Here is a 12,178-nt window from a genome sequence, read left to right as displayed (position 1 = left end):
AATCTTAACTTGCCTGATACTGTGTTCATTAGCACATATACAGCAATATCAAGCACTGTGTTCACACAACAGACAATAAAAAACAAAACTCACTTGACACATAAATTAAAACTTTCCCTGTTAGATAAATATTATTATTTCTAGTATTTTTGGATGTTTGCTATGTTAGTATTACATTAAATTATTGCCCATTAGTATTATATTAAATGTATGCTAAACTGTGTCTGCCTTTATGCCAAACATATTTTAAAGTTATAAATGTTATTGTTTACATTACTTAGGACATAATTCAGTATGTAAATGCTAGACAGTTAAAAAGTAACTTGATTGGATTCATTGCAGTAGTTGACTTATTTGAGTTCCCTCACTTTTGCGAGTCATCTGGGACTGGAGTTCCCATTGGCTGTTTACCAGGACGTGCACAAGACCGTATCCTTGTGTTTGCATCATGGCCAAAATCATTGTCTCCTGGCTGGAGTTGCTGGATCAGCAGATATGGACGGGTGTGACTGGATCTGAGACCTGTTATCTATTAATATAATCCATCCTTGCCCAGTAACCGCTCTTGTTGGATCAAGCTGCATATTGGATGAATGTAGCAAGAGTTAGACTTGACGGCCCACCCCACCTCTTATTTATTCGGAAGAAACAGTATACTCACAAGAGACTCACTGAGACAAGGAATTTCGATTACACAGGAAGGGACCGTAGGAGACAGATGTCAACAAAGATGTTGAAGTGGTAGGGGCCTCATAGCTTAAACAACCCTATGCATAGGCACTGTTGTGACCTTGTGTGAACTTTATTTCTGGTTGGCACATTCTCACGCACTGGAATGAGTATCAGTTTCGTTTAGTGCCTTGCCAGTTCTCTTCCTCTGTGGTGCTTGCTTTTCCTTGTGTCTTGTCTTCTTGGCATCTATGGGTCTTTGCTTTGGACAACTGGTGCCCCTGTTTTGTTGACACTCTAAGCACGTGCTTACCTTGGTTATTGGGTAATCCACCCCTGGCTGCAGCGAAGGACTCAGACGTGCTGGCAATGGTAAGGATGATGCAGGACCAGGCAACATTTCATTCTGTTGTATATGAGGTTGCCTTGAGTCGGAGTCAACTCGACAGCAGCTATCTGTCTATTTTAAGATCTGAAAGAGCTTCGTGTATGCAGTTAAATCTCAATTAGGGCAATGAGAGAAGTTATGAATAATCTAAAACCATTGGGAGTGCAAGATTATAGCCTTCTGTCTCTTGGAATGGATCAATTGGACTGTGGCACAGTGCAGCCCCTCGTTGCAGATTAATCACAAATTGTTTAATTGTAGAGCACTCCCAAGGCCTCAGTGCACTCTAACAGCCTGGTTAAACTAGCCCTAAGTAATTGACTACACCTCCATTTCGCACTTATTTTACCATATATATATATATATTGCTGTCAAGTCAATTCCCACTCATAGTCAAGTCAATTCCCACTCATAGCGACCCCACAGGGCAGATTAGACATAGCTTATTCTTATTTAACAAATGCTCATATAGCCTATGTGTCAGGCACATTCTAAGCACTTTACAAATAAGCCTCTCAACAACCCAAGGGCGTAAGTACTATTGTCATCGTCATCCTCTTTGAAAGGTGAGGAAACTGAGGCACTGAGGATTGTTTCACAGCCAAGTGATTGAAACAGGATTTGAACCCCAGAAGCCTGGCTCTAGGGTCTGGTTTCTTAACACTATTCTACATGGCCCCTCTCTTTCTCTCCCAGTAAGTAGATTATGGAGGCGCCAGGAGAGAGGCCCAGACTAGAGATACAAGTACGGATTTATCAGCCAACAGGTAGTACTAAGAAGCCATAGGATCTCCCAGAGAAAGCATGTAGAACAGAGACCAAGGGAGGGACCATGAGGGGAGAGCTACATTTAATGGGTGAAAAAAGGAAGAGCAGCCCATGCAGGAAACGTAAAAGGAAAACTAGAAAGAGGAAAACCTGGACGTGTGATGCTCCACAAGCCAAGGCCAGAAAAAACGTTTCTAAGACATTCAGAAAAGTGCACATGGGATTTGACAGTTGGTCACAGGTGACTTTACTGGGAGCAGTTTTAGAGGGGTGGTGATGGGGGCAATATCCTGATTGCTATGGGTTGAGGCATCCCATGAGAGAACTTGAGTCAGTGTGGTGATGGGTGAGTGTGAGCTGCAGGAAGTTAAATCATTCCTTCACGGAAAGCAAAGCCATCGACCAAGAGGGAAGTATGTGGGCTTAAAGAGTGTGTGTGGGAGGAAGGCTTGTAAGAGTTGTGCTGAGAAAGAAAATCTTGTTTGGACTCTGCTTCCTTCCAAGTTCCTGATCAATTTTCTTCTCACCTTCATGGAGAACTTCATGAAAAATCCCTTCATTCTCTCTTCCTCTCTCTTCCCCTTCATTCCTGAGAATCACTTTCATTGTAGCCTGGCATTTGCCTCTATACTGAAATGGCTTTCAAAAAAACCACCAGTAACTTTTATGTTTCACCTAGTGTACATTGGACCAGTCTCACTCAATATTATTTGTTCAAAAGAATGAATATACTCAATATTCTCAACAGTATACTCTATGGTTTTATCTGCATTATTTAATTCTAATTCTGACACTGAACTGGGAATGCAAACCCTATTTCCTCTCAACCTCAGTGAAATATTGGAGTTGATAAAGTGAGACTGTAAGACACATGGAGCATCTTTGAGATAAGCAGCTATAATTTTATCATCCCTCTTATAGGGTTGTGGCAGGAATTAAATGATATAATGCATATACGATTTTTAATATATGCCTGGCATAAGTTGTAATGATTTTTATATTTTAGTTTGATGCAAGTGAATAAACAGGGTCCAGCTATTCTGATGCTTAGGTAAAAAATACTTGGTGTTTCTGAAATATGTCAGGAATTTGCTGCGGAGAGGGGAGAATTGGCCAAGTTTTTGACGTAGGAGGCTCGTTATTTTTATTTTGTATATGTTCAAAACTTTCATAATAAAAAGTTATGATTTGTTTCCCTTTGATTTCTTTCACTCTCTGTAATGTTGACGCAACATGCAAGGAAGAGTTAGTTTTAAATTAAGAGAATTATTTTGAATGCACGGCTTTTATAATATCATAAACAGGCGACATTTTAATAACTAGTCTCAGTATGTCTTTGTCCAGCGTTACGGAGCCCTGGTGGTGCAGTGGTTAAGAGCTTGCCTGCTAACCTAAAGGTCCGCAGTTCCAATCCACCTGAATCCACCAGCCACTCCTAGGAAACCTTATGGGGCAGTTCTACTCTGTCCTATAGGGTCGCTGTGAGTCGGAATCGCCTGGAAAGGAACGGGTATAAACAAATTTCACTTATCACCAGGAAGAAACTACATGTCCCAGGATGCCTAGAGGCTCAAAGTAAGACAGAGGGCCTCGCGTCTCCGAACTGGTTGCCCTCGCCTTACCTGAATGGGATTAATCCCGGTGGAGATTGACGTTTGTGACCCAAAGCAGATTCTCGAGTCTTTCGCCCGCCCAGGCCGACCGAGCGCGCCGTTCGGAGGGGACAGCGTGGAGCTTTTCTGTTCAGGCGCCGCTGCGGGCAGCCTCACCCCGTCGGGGTCCTCCGTGCGGCCCGAGGGCTCCGTTAGTACGCCTCCAAGATGGCGACCCCGTTGGCGGTAAATTCGGGTGAGTGCGGCCAGGGCAGGAGGGAAAGGCCGGGCAGGGCAGGGCGGAGATCGGTTCTTCAGGGAGGAGCTCGGGCTGTGAGGTTCCTCCGAGGCCAGGCCCCCACGCGTGCTCGGTATCCGCCTTTTTCTAGCTTTGGGCCTAGGGTCCCCCTCTTCTCCGGTTTGAATGGCACGCGTTGGCGCGGCGGCTCTGGCCCTTGGGTCGGCGTCCCAGGGCCGGGGCCGTGAGGCTTAGTCCCCTGCAACCGGATGTGCAGTCTCTCGCAGCCCGGGGCCGAGTCTGGTTCCTGCTCCCCCTACCCTATTAGGTATTCTCGGCCCGGGTTTCGCCAAGATAGGCGTCAAATCTCCGGCAGTGAGCCCAAAGGACCTGAGAGATTTTTAAGCCACGAGCGGAAGCTGAAAAACTCGAACCCCAAATCCGTAGGGAGGCACCGGAGCCGCTGACAGGGGAGTCCTATAGGCAGTGAGGACCCTTGATTATGCAGTCTGCGATCCGGAAAGTGGCCGGGCTTGGGTTGCCGCGGGCTTGGCTGATGACTCCCAGCTCTGCGGGCGTGGCCCGGCTCTGGATGCTCCTGTACCTTTGGGGCAGTAGATCTTCGGGGTGGAACAGAATTTAGAAGGTGGCAAAGGAACTCTAAAGAGCACTAGTGACGCAGTGGTTAAAGCGACCGACTGCTAACTGAAAGGACGGCAGTTCGAAACCACCAGCCACTCCGCAGGAGAAAAGTGTGGCAGTCTGAGTCGGAGTGTACTCGGTGGCAGTGGGATTGGAAAGGAGCGCCGGAAGACTTGGGGTGGGGCTTCTTTTGGTGTTTTTCCACCCAGGGCGGTACCTCCCCCAAGGACGTTTCAATATTGGGTGCATTTTTGATTGTCACAATTCCTGGGGTGCGATACTGGCGCTTAGTGGGCGGGGCAAGGATGTCAGAAGTCCTGTATGGGCGGGGCTGTCCTGAAAACGTAGGATTTCCCGCTGGGAATGTCAGTAATGCCCCGGTTGAGACGCACTTAGCTTCTTGGTCACAATTAAGAGAATACCTGTGCGATAAATCTTTGTAGAGAATCTCACTCAAGAGCACTCCTTCGTGGGAGCCTTTTGCCTCTAATTATGCAGTGCCTTTTTGGGGGGGAGGGGTGCAGGTTCTACTTTTCACAGAACGGGTACTCCTGAAAAATTGTCTAAATTTGAGTTTTATAAACCAAACCACTTAAAAACACTATGATAAATTATTTTATAATAACGATGGTTTATATTTATTGAGCACCTGTGTCCCAGGCACTGGACTGACTGCTGTACTTGTATTATCTCGTTTAATTCCTCTGAGGCGCCTATGGAGTGGTGGCTTTTAAATACCTCGCTTTACAGACTTGAAAACAGAGGCTTCGAGAGGTTTAGTGACTTCCCCAGGATTTATACAGCTTAGGGGCTTAAATTACTGCACCCCGCCCTCAAAAAAAACCAAACAAACCATTGCCATCCAGTCAATTCCAACTGATAGCAACCCTATAGGACAAAGTAGAACCGTCCCTGAGGGTATCCAAGGAGAGCCTGGTGGATTCGAACTGCCGACCTTTTGGTTAGCAGCTGCAGCACTTAACCACTACGTCGCCATGGTTTCCAAACTATTGCACGCTACTATTTAATCACAACCCAATTCATTTTATTACATCAAATTTTCATATATTTAAATTTTAATAATGAGGTTACCTCCTTAATGTTGCTGTCACGTTTCCTACCAGGTATAAACTTAAAAGCAAGGTTTGTATACTGTGTGTGTGTGGTTATATATATTTCCTTAGTACTTATTCATCCTGAGTTACTATCATTAAACACTGAAGCAGAAAGGAAAAGCAGTTGTCAACAGTTGCAAAGTGTTTATTGTACTTTGTATAATAAAGCCTGTGGCAGAGCTTTTAATTGGCTATGTAGAAAAGAAACATTTTTTTAAAATCTAAGAATCAGGAGAATTTTTTTTTTTTTTTTACAATTGTAGAAGGGAAAAAAATAGATTGTAGAGTCCTAAGACCTATGTTTGAACTTCACCTGCATGACTTACTAGTTGTTGTTAGTAAGCAACCATTAACAGTACTTGACAGTCCTTCCAGTAATCTGGTCACCTCTGCCCCATTCACAGCAGTGACAGTTTCAGACCTTTTTCACACTCCTCAAATCTTTAACCTCCAGCTGATACCTCAGCCTCAGCCACCTAGTCACAGAGAACATGAGAAGCCAACAGGCACAACCTCTCTTTTTTCACCCTTTGTCACACATACAAACCTAGATATCTCTGTACCCTTTCCAAGCAGTTTCCTCCCCTCCTCCTATTTAAGGCAATATCCCCCTTTTTTGTTATTTTAATTAGTTTTTATTGTCTTTTAAGTGAAAGGTTACAAATCAGGTCAGTCTCTCATGCAAAAATTTACATACACCTTGCTATACACTCCGAATTGCTCTCTCCCTAATGAGATAGCACAGCCCTTCCCTTCACTCTCTCCTGTGACCATTCGGGCAGCTTCTGGCCTCCTCTGCCCTCTCATTTCCCCTCCAGACAGGAGATGCCAACATAGTCTCATGTGTCTACTTGATCCAAGGAGCTTGTTCTTCACCAGTATCATGTTCCATCCCATATTCCAGTCCAATCACCGTCTGAAGAGTTGGCTTTGAGAATGGTTCTTGTCTTGGGCTAACAGAAGGTCTGGGGACTATGGCCTCCAGGGTCCTTCTAGGGCCAGTCTGACCATTAAGTCTAGTCTTTTTACAAGAATTTGGGGTCTGCATCCCACTGTTCTCCTGCTCCCTCAGGGGTTCTCTGTTGTGTTCCCTGTCAGGGCAGTCATTGGTTGTGGCCGGGCACCATCTAGTTCTTCTGGTCTCAGGCTGATGTAAATTCCACTCTTTATGCCCTGCTCCCTGTCTGTTATCCTCCTCTCTCTTGTATATTTACCTCTCTCGCCACTTTCTTCTTCACCGGCCTCTCTATCTTATCTCATGCCTCTCTCCAGCTCCTGTGCTGTTACTCCTCTTCGCTGTCAGGGTCTCAAAAGATTTGTCACTACTCACTATTTCTTTTCCTCCTATTCCTCAACCCATTCTAGCTCTCGCATCCTCAGAAATAGCTTTCCATAAGGTTAACATGCTCTTCCATTTCACTGTGTCCAGCAGACATTTTTCATCTTCGTCTCGCTTGACCTTTAGGGTAAAGGCCAAGATCTTAATGAGGCTAAGGAAACCCTGCATGGAGTGGCACTTGCCTGCTTGCTGAACCCTTGTTTAGTGATTTGGAAAAATTTATATTCTCACTTGTAATCAGTAATATGTACTAAAAATTAGCAAATACTAAGATTAGTCCAACGAGAGACGAACTGAAGAGAAATCTTTGTTGCAGCTAGGCTCTGTGATGTGGTGACATTGATAAGGGGCTGAGGAGCCTATTCAGTAGAGGTGGTTTTTTTGTGTGTAGAATGTTGACCTGTTATTGGATACATCCCCGTAAAAGGAGGGAAAAAAAAGGAAAGTTTCTCTAGAACTCACTGAGCTTATTGCATTAAGCAGCATAGTATAAAGAAATTTATTAGTTTTTAAGAGGTTCTATTGCATGTTAAGTATTATTTTTAAGGGAAGAAATTAACTTGTCCGCCCTTTATTCAATTTCTGAAATACCTGTGGTAAAGCAAGTTTGAAATTTTCCTACTTCTGCTTTTTATTTGGATGATAGGGAGAGAAACAAAGGTACTTAAATTTATTGAGCCCCTGTGGTGTTCCAGGCACTGTATTTGCACTTCACCTAGTCTATCTTGCCTAACCCTCACAGCCCTATGTAGCAGTTGATGCCCCTGTTTTACATAAGGAAACTGAAGTTTAAAGAGGTTATTCCCTATCTTCAGGTCACTCACTTTCTAAGGATGTAGTTTTTTAAGTGGCAAAGCGAGGTTCATCTGATATTCTAGTTTGAAGTAAGGATATATTTTACCTTATATTGTATTGTATTATATTAGGATATATTTTACCTTATAGTATAAAATATATATATATTTTTATAGTAAGCTAGATAAAATGATGTTTATATTGCTGCCTGAGAATACTAATAAACTATGGTTTTATATTAATGTCTGATTTATATATTCTTGCTGGCTGCTTTTGAGTCAATTTTTGACTCATAGCAACCCCACGTGACAGAGTACAACTGCCCGGAGGGTTTTCTTGGCTGTAATCTTTACAGCCAGGAGCAGATTGCTAGGCCTTTCTCCCGTGGAGCCGCTGCGTGGGTTCGAACCCCAGCCTTTCTGTTAGCAGCTAAGAGCTTAACATTTGCACCACCAAGGCCCTTTGGTTTGTGTATGTAACTCCTTCTATTTAAAAGTAGCTTCGAGTGTGGCTAAGATGTATAGAATTTAACATGGCATTATTTTCCAAATGTGCATTTTATTTGATGGTATTTTATTTATTTTTTTCTTCAAGCTGCTAGTCTGTGGGGTCCTTACAAAGACATTTGGCAAACAGTGGGAAATGCTCTTTGGAAAAGACAACCTGAAGCTGTTCACCTGCTTGACATGATTTTGAAGAAGCACAAACCTGACTTCATCTCGTTGTTCAAAAATCCAGTAGGAAATTTTCTTTCTTTTTTTTTTTGCTTCTTGGATTTGCTTTTTTTAAAAAAGATTGAAGAGGTGCAAGTAAACTCTAAATGCATGTAAACAAAATATGTTATTTGTCCTACTCTAGTGATTCAAGTTTTCTTTAAAAATGTAATTTTTCCTGGGAGCAATTATTATTTTTTATTATCCACAAGAGTTAATACTGTATTTATCTGTAGCTAGGAGATAAGCTTAATAGTACTTGAATATGATTTAGGAAATTCAGTATATTCCAGAAATATTTTCCTTCTTGGAATTTCTGACCTATAGTTAATAATACATCTAAGCTTGGTAAGATTGATTGCTTTATTTATCTCCAGGTACACTTCAACATTTTAACTCTTTGCAGGGTTATGTAAGTTACGTAAGCTGAGCTAATTAACTCTTGGGTACCATCAATCACTGCATCGTGAAATCTTTTGCAACCAGGTGTAGAGTAATTCAGTGGAGTGGATTCTTACTGGAATATTCCTTCCCTTGCTGTTTGACAGTTTTTTCTTTTGTACTAACAGGACCATCTAAGAGCTCTTTCTTGGGTTGATGTTAACAGAAATGGCCTTTTGCTTTTTCTCCAATGGTATAGTAGTTCTGAGTTCTAATCTTGGCTCTACCACTGGGGAGTTATATGACCACAGGCAAGTCACCTGACTTACCTGGGTGTCAGTTTTCTCATCTGCAATAAGGGAGTTAGATTAAATGACCTAGGTGGTCTTCTTATAAGGTGTAGAAGTTTAAGATTTTGTATGTCATTTGTTAAATATTGAGACCAAATAAGCCTTTTGGGAATAAGACCATATTTTAAATGATGTATTAGTAAACTATCTGTAGCTTTACTAATGAATTCAGCAATTCATATATCCATTTGTTAATTCCCATTTGAAGACCATGTTTATTTTTATTCAATAAATGTATAATTGGAAAAGTTCCTTTGAAACTTGAAAAATAGTATACTATTCTGTGTGTTTTCCCAAAATTTTGTAGTTCAGTGTTTAGCAGACATAGTTCTTAAGAAGGGGTTGATAGTATAAAAAGCTGCAGATTATGCAAAATGGTAGCTCATAAAGGTCTGATTCTAGATTATCTGCTGAGAAACACTTCTGTGTGCATTGTTAGCAAGCTGTGCTTTCATGAATAAACTTCTTCAGGTAACACTTAAGGACCATGTCTCCGATCTACTATTTTCATTACATGATCTTATTTATTTATTTTTACCATTGCAGCCAAAAAATGTTCAACAGCATGAGAAGGTTCAGAAAGCCAGTACAGAGGGAGTCGCCATCCAAGGCCAACAGGGAACCCGACTTCTTCCTGAACAGCTCATTAAAGAAGCCTTTATCCTTAGTGACCTTTTTGATATTGGGGAGCTGGCAGCTGTCGAACTTCTCCTTGCTGGTAGGTTAATATTTAATGGAACTTTGGTAAAAAACCCCTTGCTGTCAAGTCGATTTAGACTCATAGTGACCCTACAGGATAGAATAGAACTGCCCTTGGGGTTTCCGCAGCTGGCGGATTTGAACTGCCTGCCTTTTGGGTAGCAGCCAAATGCTTAACCACTGAGCCACCAGGGCCCCGAACTTTGGTAAGGTAGTATGGAGTTATAAAATGATCCACTCATAGTTTCAAATATTATATTTTTCAGGCTTCAAACAGTTTCTAAGAGTGTGTTATATAAAGAAACCACACATTCAGTGTATTTTCTTTTGCTTATCTTTAGTTGAAGGGAAGGCTTCCTTTTAATCATCAGAGTTTTTAAAGGTTATTGAACTGTCTTCAGGTAGGCTTTTACGTGGTGATGTACTAGCAAAGAATAATTGGTGGCATCTCAGTTTTGTGGCACAAAGCATTTATTGTCCTGTAAATAGCAAGGCAAGGTCACTGCTTGTTTGGTGTTTCTTTTGGGGGGCAGCTGTTCAGATAATGATTAAGCGAAAAACAAGGTAATTTCAATAATACTAAGCACTGGGAAGAAAATAAAACAAGACAGCAGGAGAGAGGGCGAGAGCTGGGGGCTGTGTTGGGGCAAGCCTAAAAGGGGACTTAGAGAGGACCTCCTTGAGATGGGGTCATTTGACTGAGACCTGAATGATGAGAAGGCGCCAGCCACACAGAGTTGTTGGGGCAGAGTGTTCCAGGCAGAGCAGGCAGCAAGTGCTTGAGGGGGAACAAAGACATGTTAAAGCGTAAAATGACCACTGTGACCGTGGCGTAACGAATGAGGGAGAGGATGGGGGAAGATGAGGAAATGGCAAAAATCCGATCATGTTGGATCTTGCAGGCCATGAAAGTCCCTTGGATTTTATTCTAATTGCAGTGAAAAGTTTAAGCAGAAAAGTTACATAATCTGGTATAACTTTGAGATGACTTCTCTCGTTGCTGTATAGAGAAAGGATTGACAAGGGGAGCAGGATGCACTGATCAGTTAGGAGGCTGTTAACAGAAGGGCAGGTGAGAGCTGGTGGCTTGGATAGGGTGATAGCAGTGTGGGTGAGAGACATGGTCAGGGTTGGCGTATGTTTTAGAGATAACGTTGTTGCCAAGGATGTGGCGAGTGAGAGAATGAGCAGAATCAAGGATGACACCTAGATCTCTTGGCCCAAGGAACGAGGTAAATGGTGAAGCCGTTTGTGAAGGTGAGGAAGATGGTAAAGTAATCAAGGTTTAGGAGAAATGTAAAAACCCAGCTTTGGTGTATTAAGGGTTAGATGCCGTGGCACATTAGAATGGTAGGCAGTTGGGTATATGAGTCTGGAGCTTGGCGTAGAGGTTACGGCTGGAGATAGAAATGTGGGCATCATCTTTGTACATTCTGGGCCAGTTAATTCTTTGTTTTGGGAGGCTGTCCTGTACATTGTAGGATGTTTAGCGGTATCCCTGGTCTCTCCTATTAAGTGTCAACAGCACCCCTCCTAGTCATGACAATCCAACATGTCTCCAGATGTTGTCATATGTCCCCTGGATAGCAAAATCACATTCAGTTGAGAACTACTGATGTAGGTGGTGTCTTATGTCATGGGCTGGATAAGATTACCTAGGTAGAGAGTCCCAAGAGGGAAGAGAGGCAAGGACTGATAAATACAAAAATGCATCGTTAAGGAGTTTCAAGTGTAGTGTGGGAGCCAAGGCATTGTCAGAAATATGGCAGGGTAGACAGGGTTAGCTGCCATAAGGGGCAGAGAGCTGCCCAGCGCTGTCCAACATCACGATGTTTCTGGCATGAAGCTGGGAGTGTAGTTGAATTCTGATTCTCAGGCCGATTAGTTAGCTGAAAATTACTTTTTTCATGTAGATATATTTGTGGTTATGATTACTTAGGATCAGAATTTTTATTTTGCATTGACGCAGCATTGATTTTTTTATTCTGAATCAGCGTTTTGAAATTGCTGCAAATTATTGAAAGATAGATATTTGTTGTTTTCAGTTTTTGACTAATAAATGATTTTACCTTGGAATCACTTCATTAAAAGAGTTTTTTAAAACAGTGTTGTTAGGGACACAGTAGCTCACGATGGAGCTGAAACAGAAGTCTCTGAACATAATCACATATGGAATGATGTAAATATATTCACTGTGATAGAGTGGAAACCCTGGTGGCGTAGTGGTTAAGTGTTACGGCTACTAACCAAAGGGTCGGCAGTTTGAATCCGCCAGGCGCTCCTCAGAAACTCTATGGGGCAGTTCTACTCTGTCCTATAGGGTCACTAAGAGTCGGAATCAACTCGATGGCACTGGGTTTGGTTTTTTGGTTTTATGATAGAGTAGATTTGAAACATGTTAAAATTCTTCAGAGCGCCAATTAAATAACGGTACAGCCATGTACAGGTAGTCCCTGAGTTATGATGGGGTTCTGTTCCTAAGTCGGCTC

The 12,178-nt window shown here is 42.4% G+C and overlaps 1 protein-coding gene across 2 annotated transcripts in view; it reads left to right on the top strand.

Annotated features, from left to right (window-relative positions):
• Positions 1-3,557: 3,557 nt before the first annotated feature.
• NUP205 (nucleoporin 205) overlaps positions 3,558-12,178 on the top strand; it is a 77,373-nt gene continuing 68,752 nt past the window's right edge. For both annotated transcript variants that reach the window (XM_064289682.1, XM_064289681.1), the window contains exons 1-3: positions 3,558-3,673; positions 8,141-8,283; positions 9,537-9,708. In XM_064289682.1, coding sequence (XP_064145752.1) covers positions 3,646-3,673; positions 8,141-8,283; positions 9,537-9,708 — 343 coding nt within the window. In that variant the 5' untranslated portion in view covers positions 3,558-3,645. The remainder of the gene's footprint in view (positions 3,674-8,140; positions 8,284-9,536; positions 9,709-12,178) is intronic.

This window comes from Loxodonta africana, chromosome 8 (assembly GCF_030014295.1).
Source record: "Loxodonta africana isolate mLoxAfr1 chromosome 8, mLoxAfr1.hap2, whole genome shotgun sequence".
In the NCBI taxonomy this organism is placed as follows: domain Eukaryota; kingdom Metazoa; phylum Chordata; class Mammalia; order Proboscidea; family Elephantidae; genus Loxodonta; species Loxodonta africana.
This window is presented reverse-complemented; position numbering and strand designations above follow the sequence as displayed.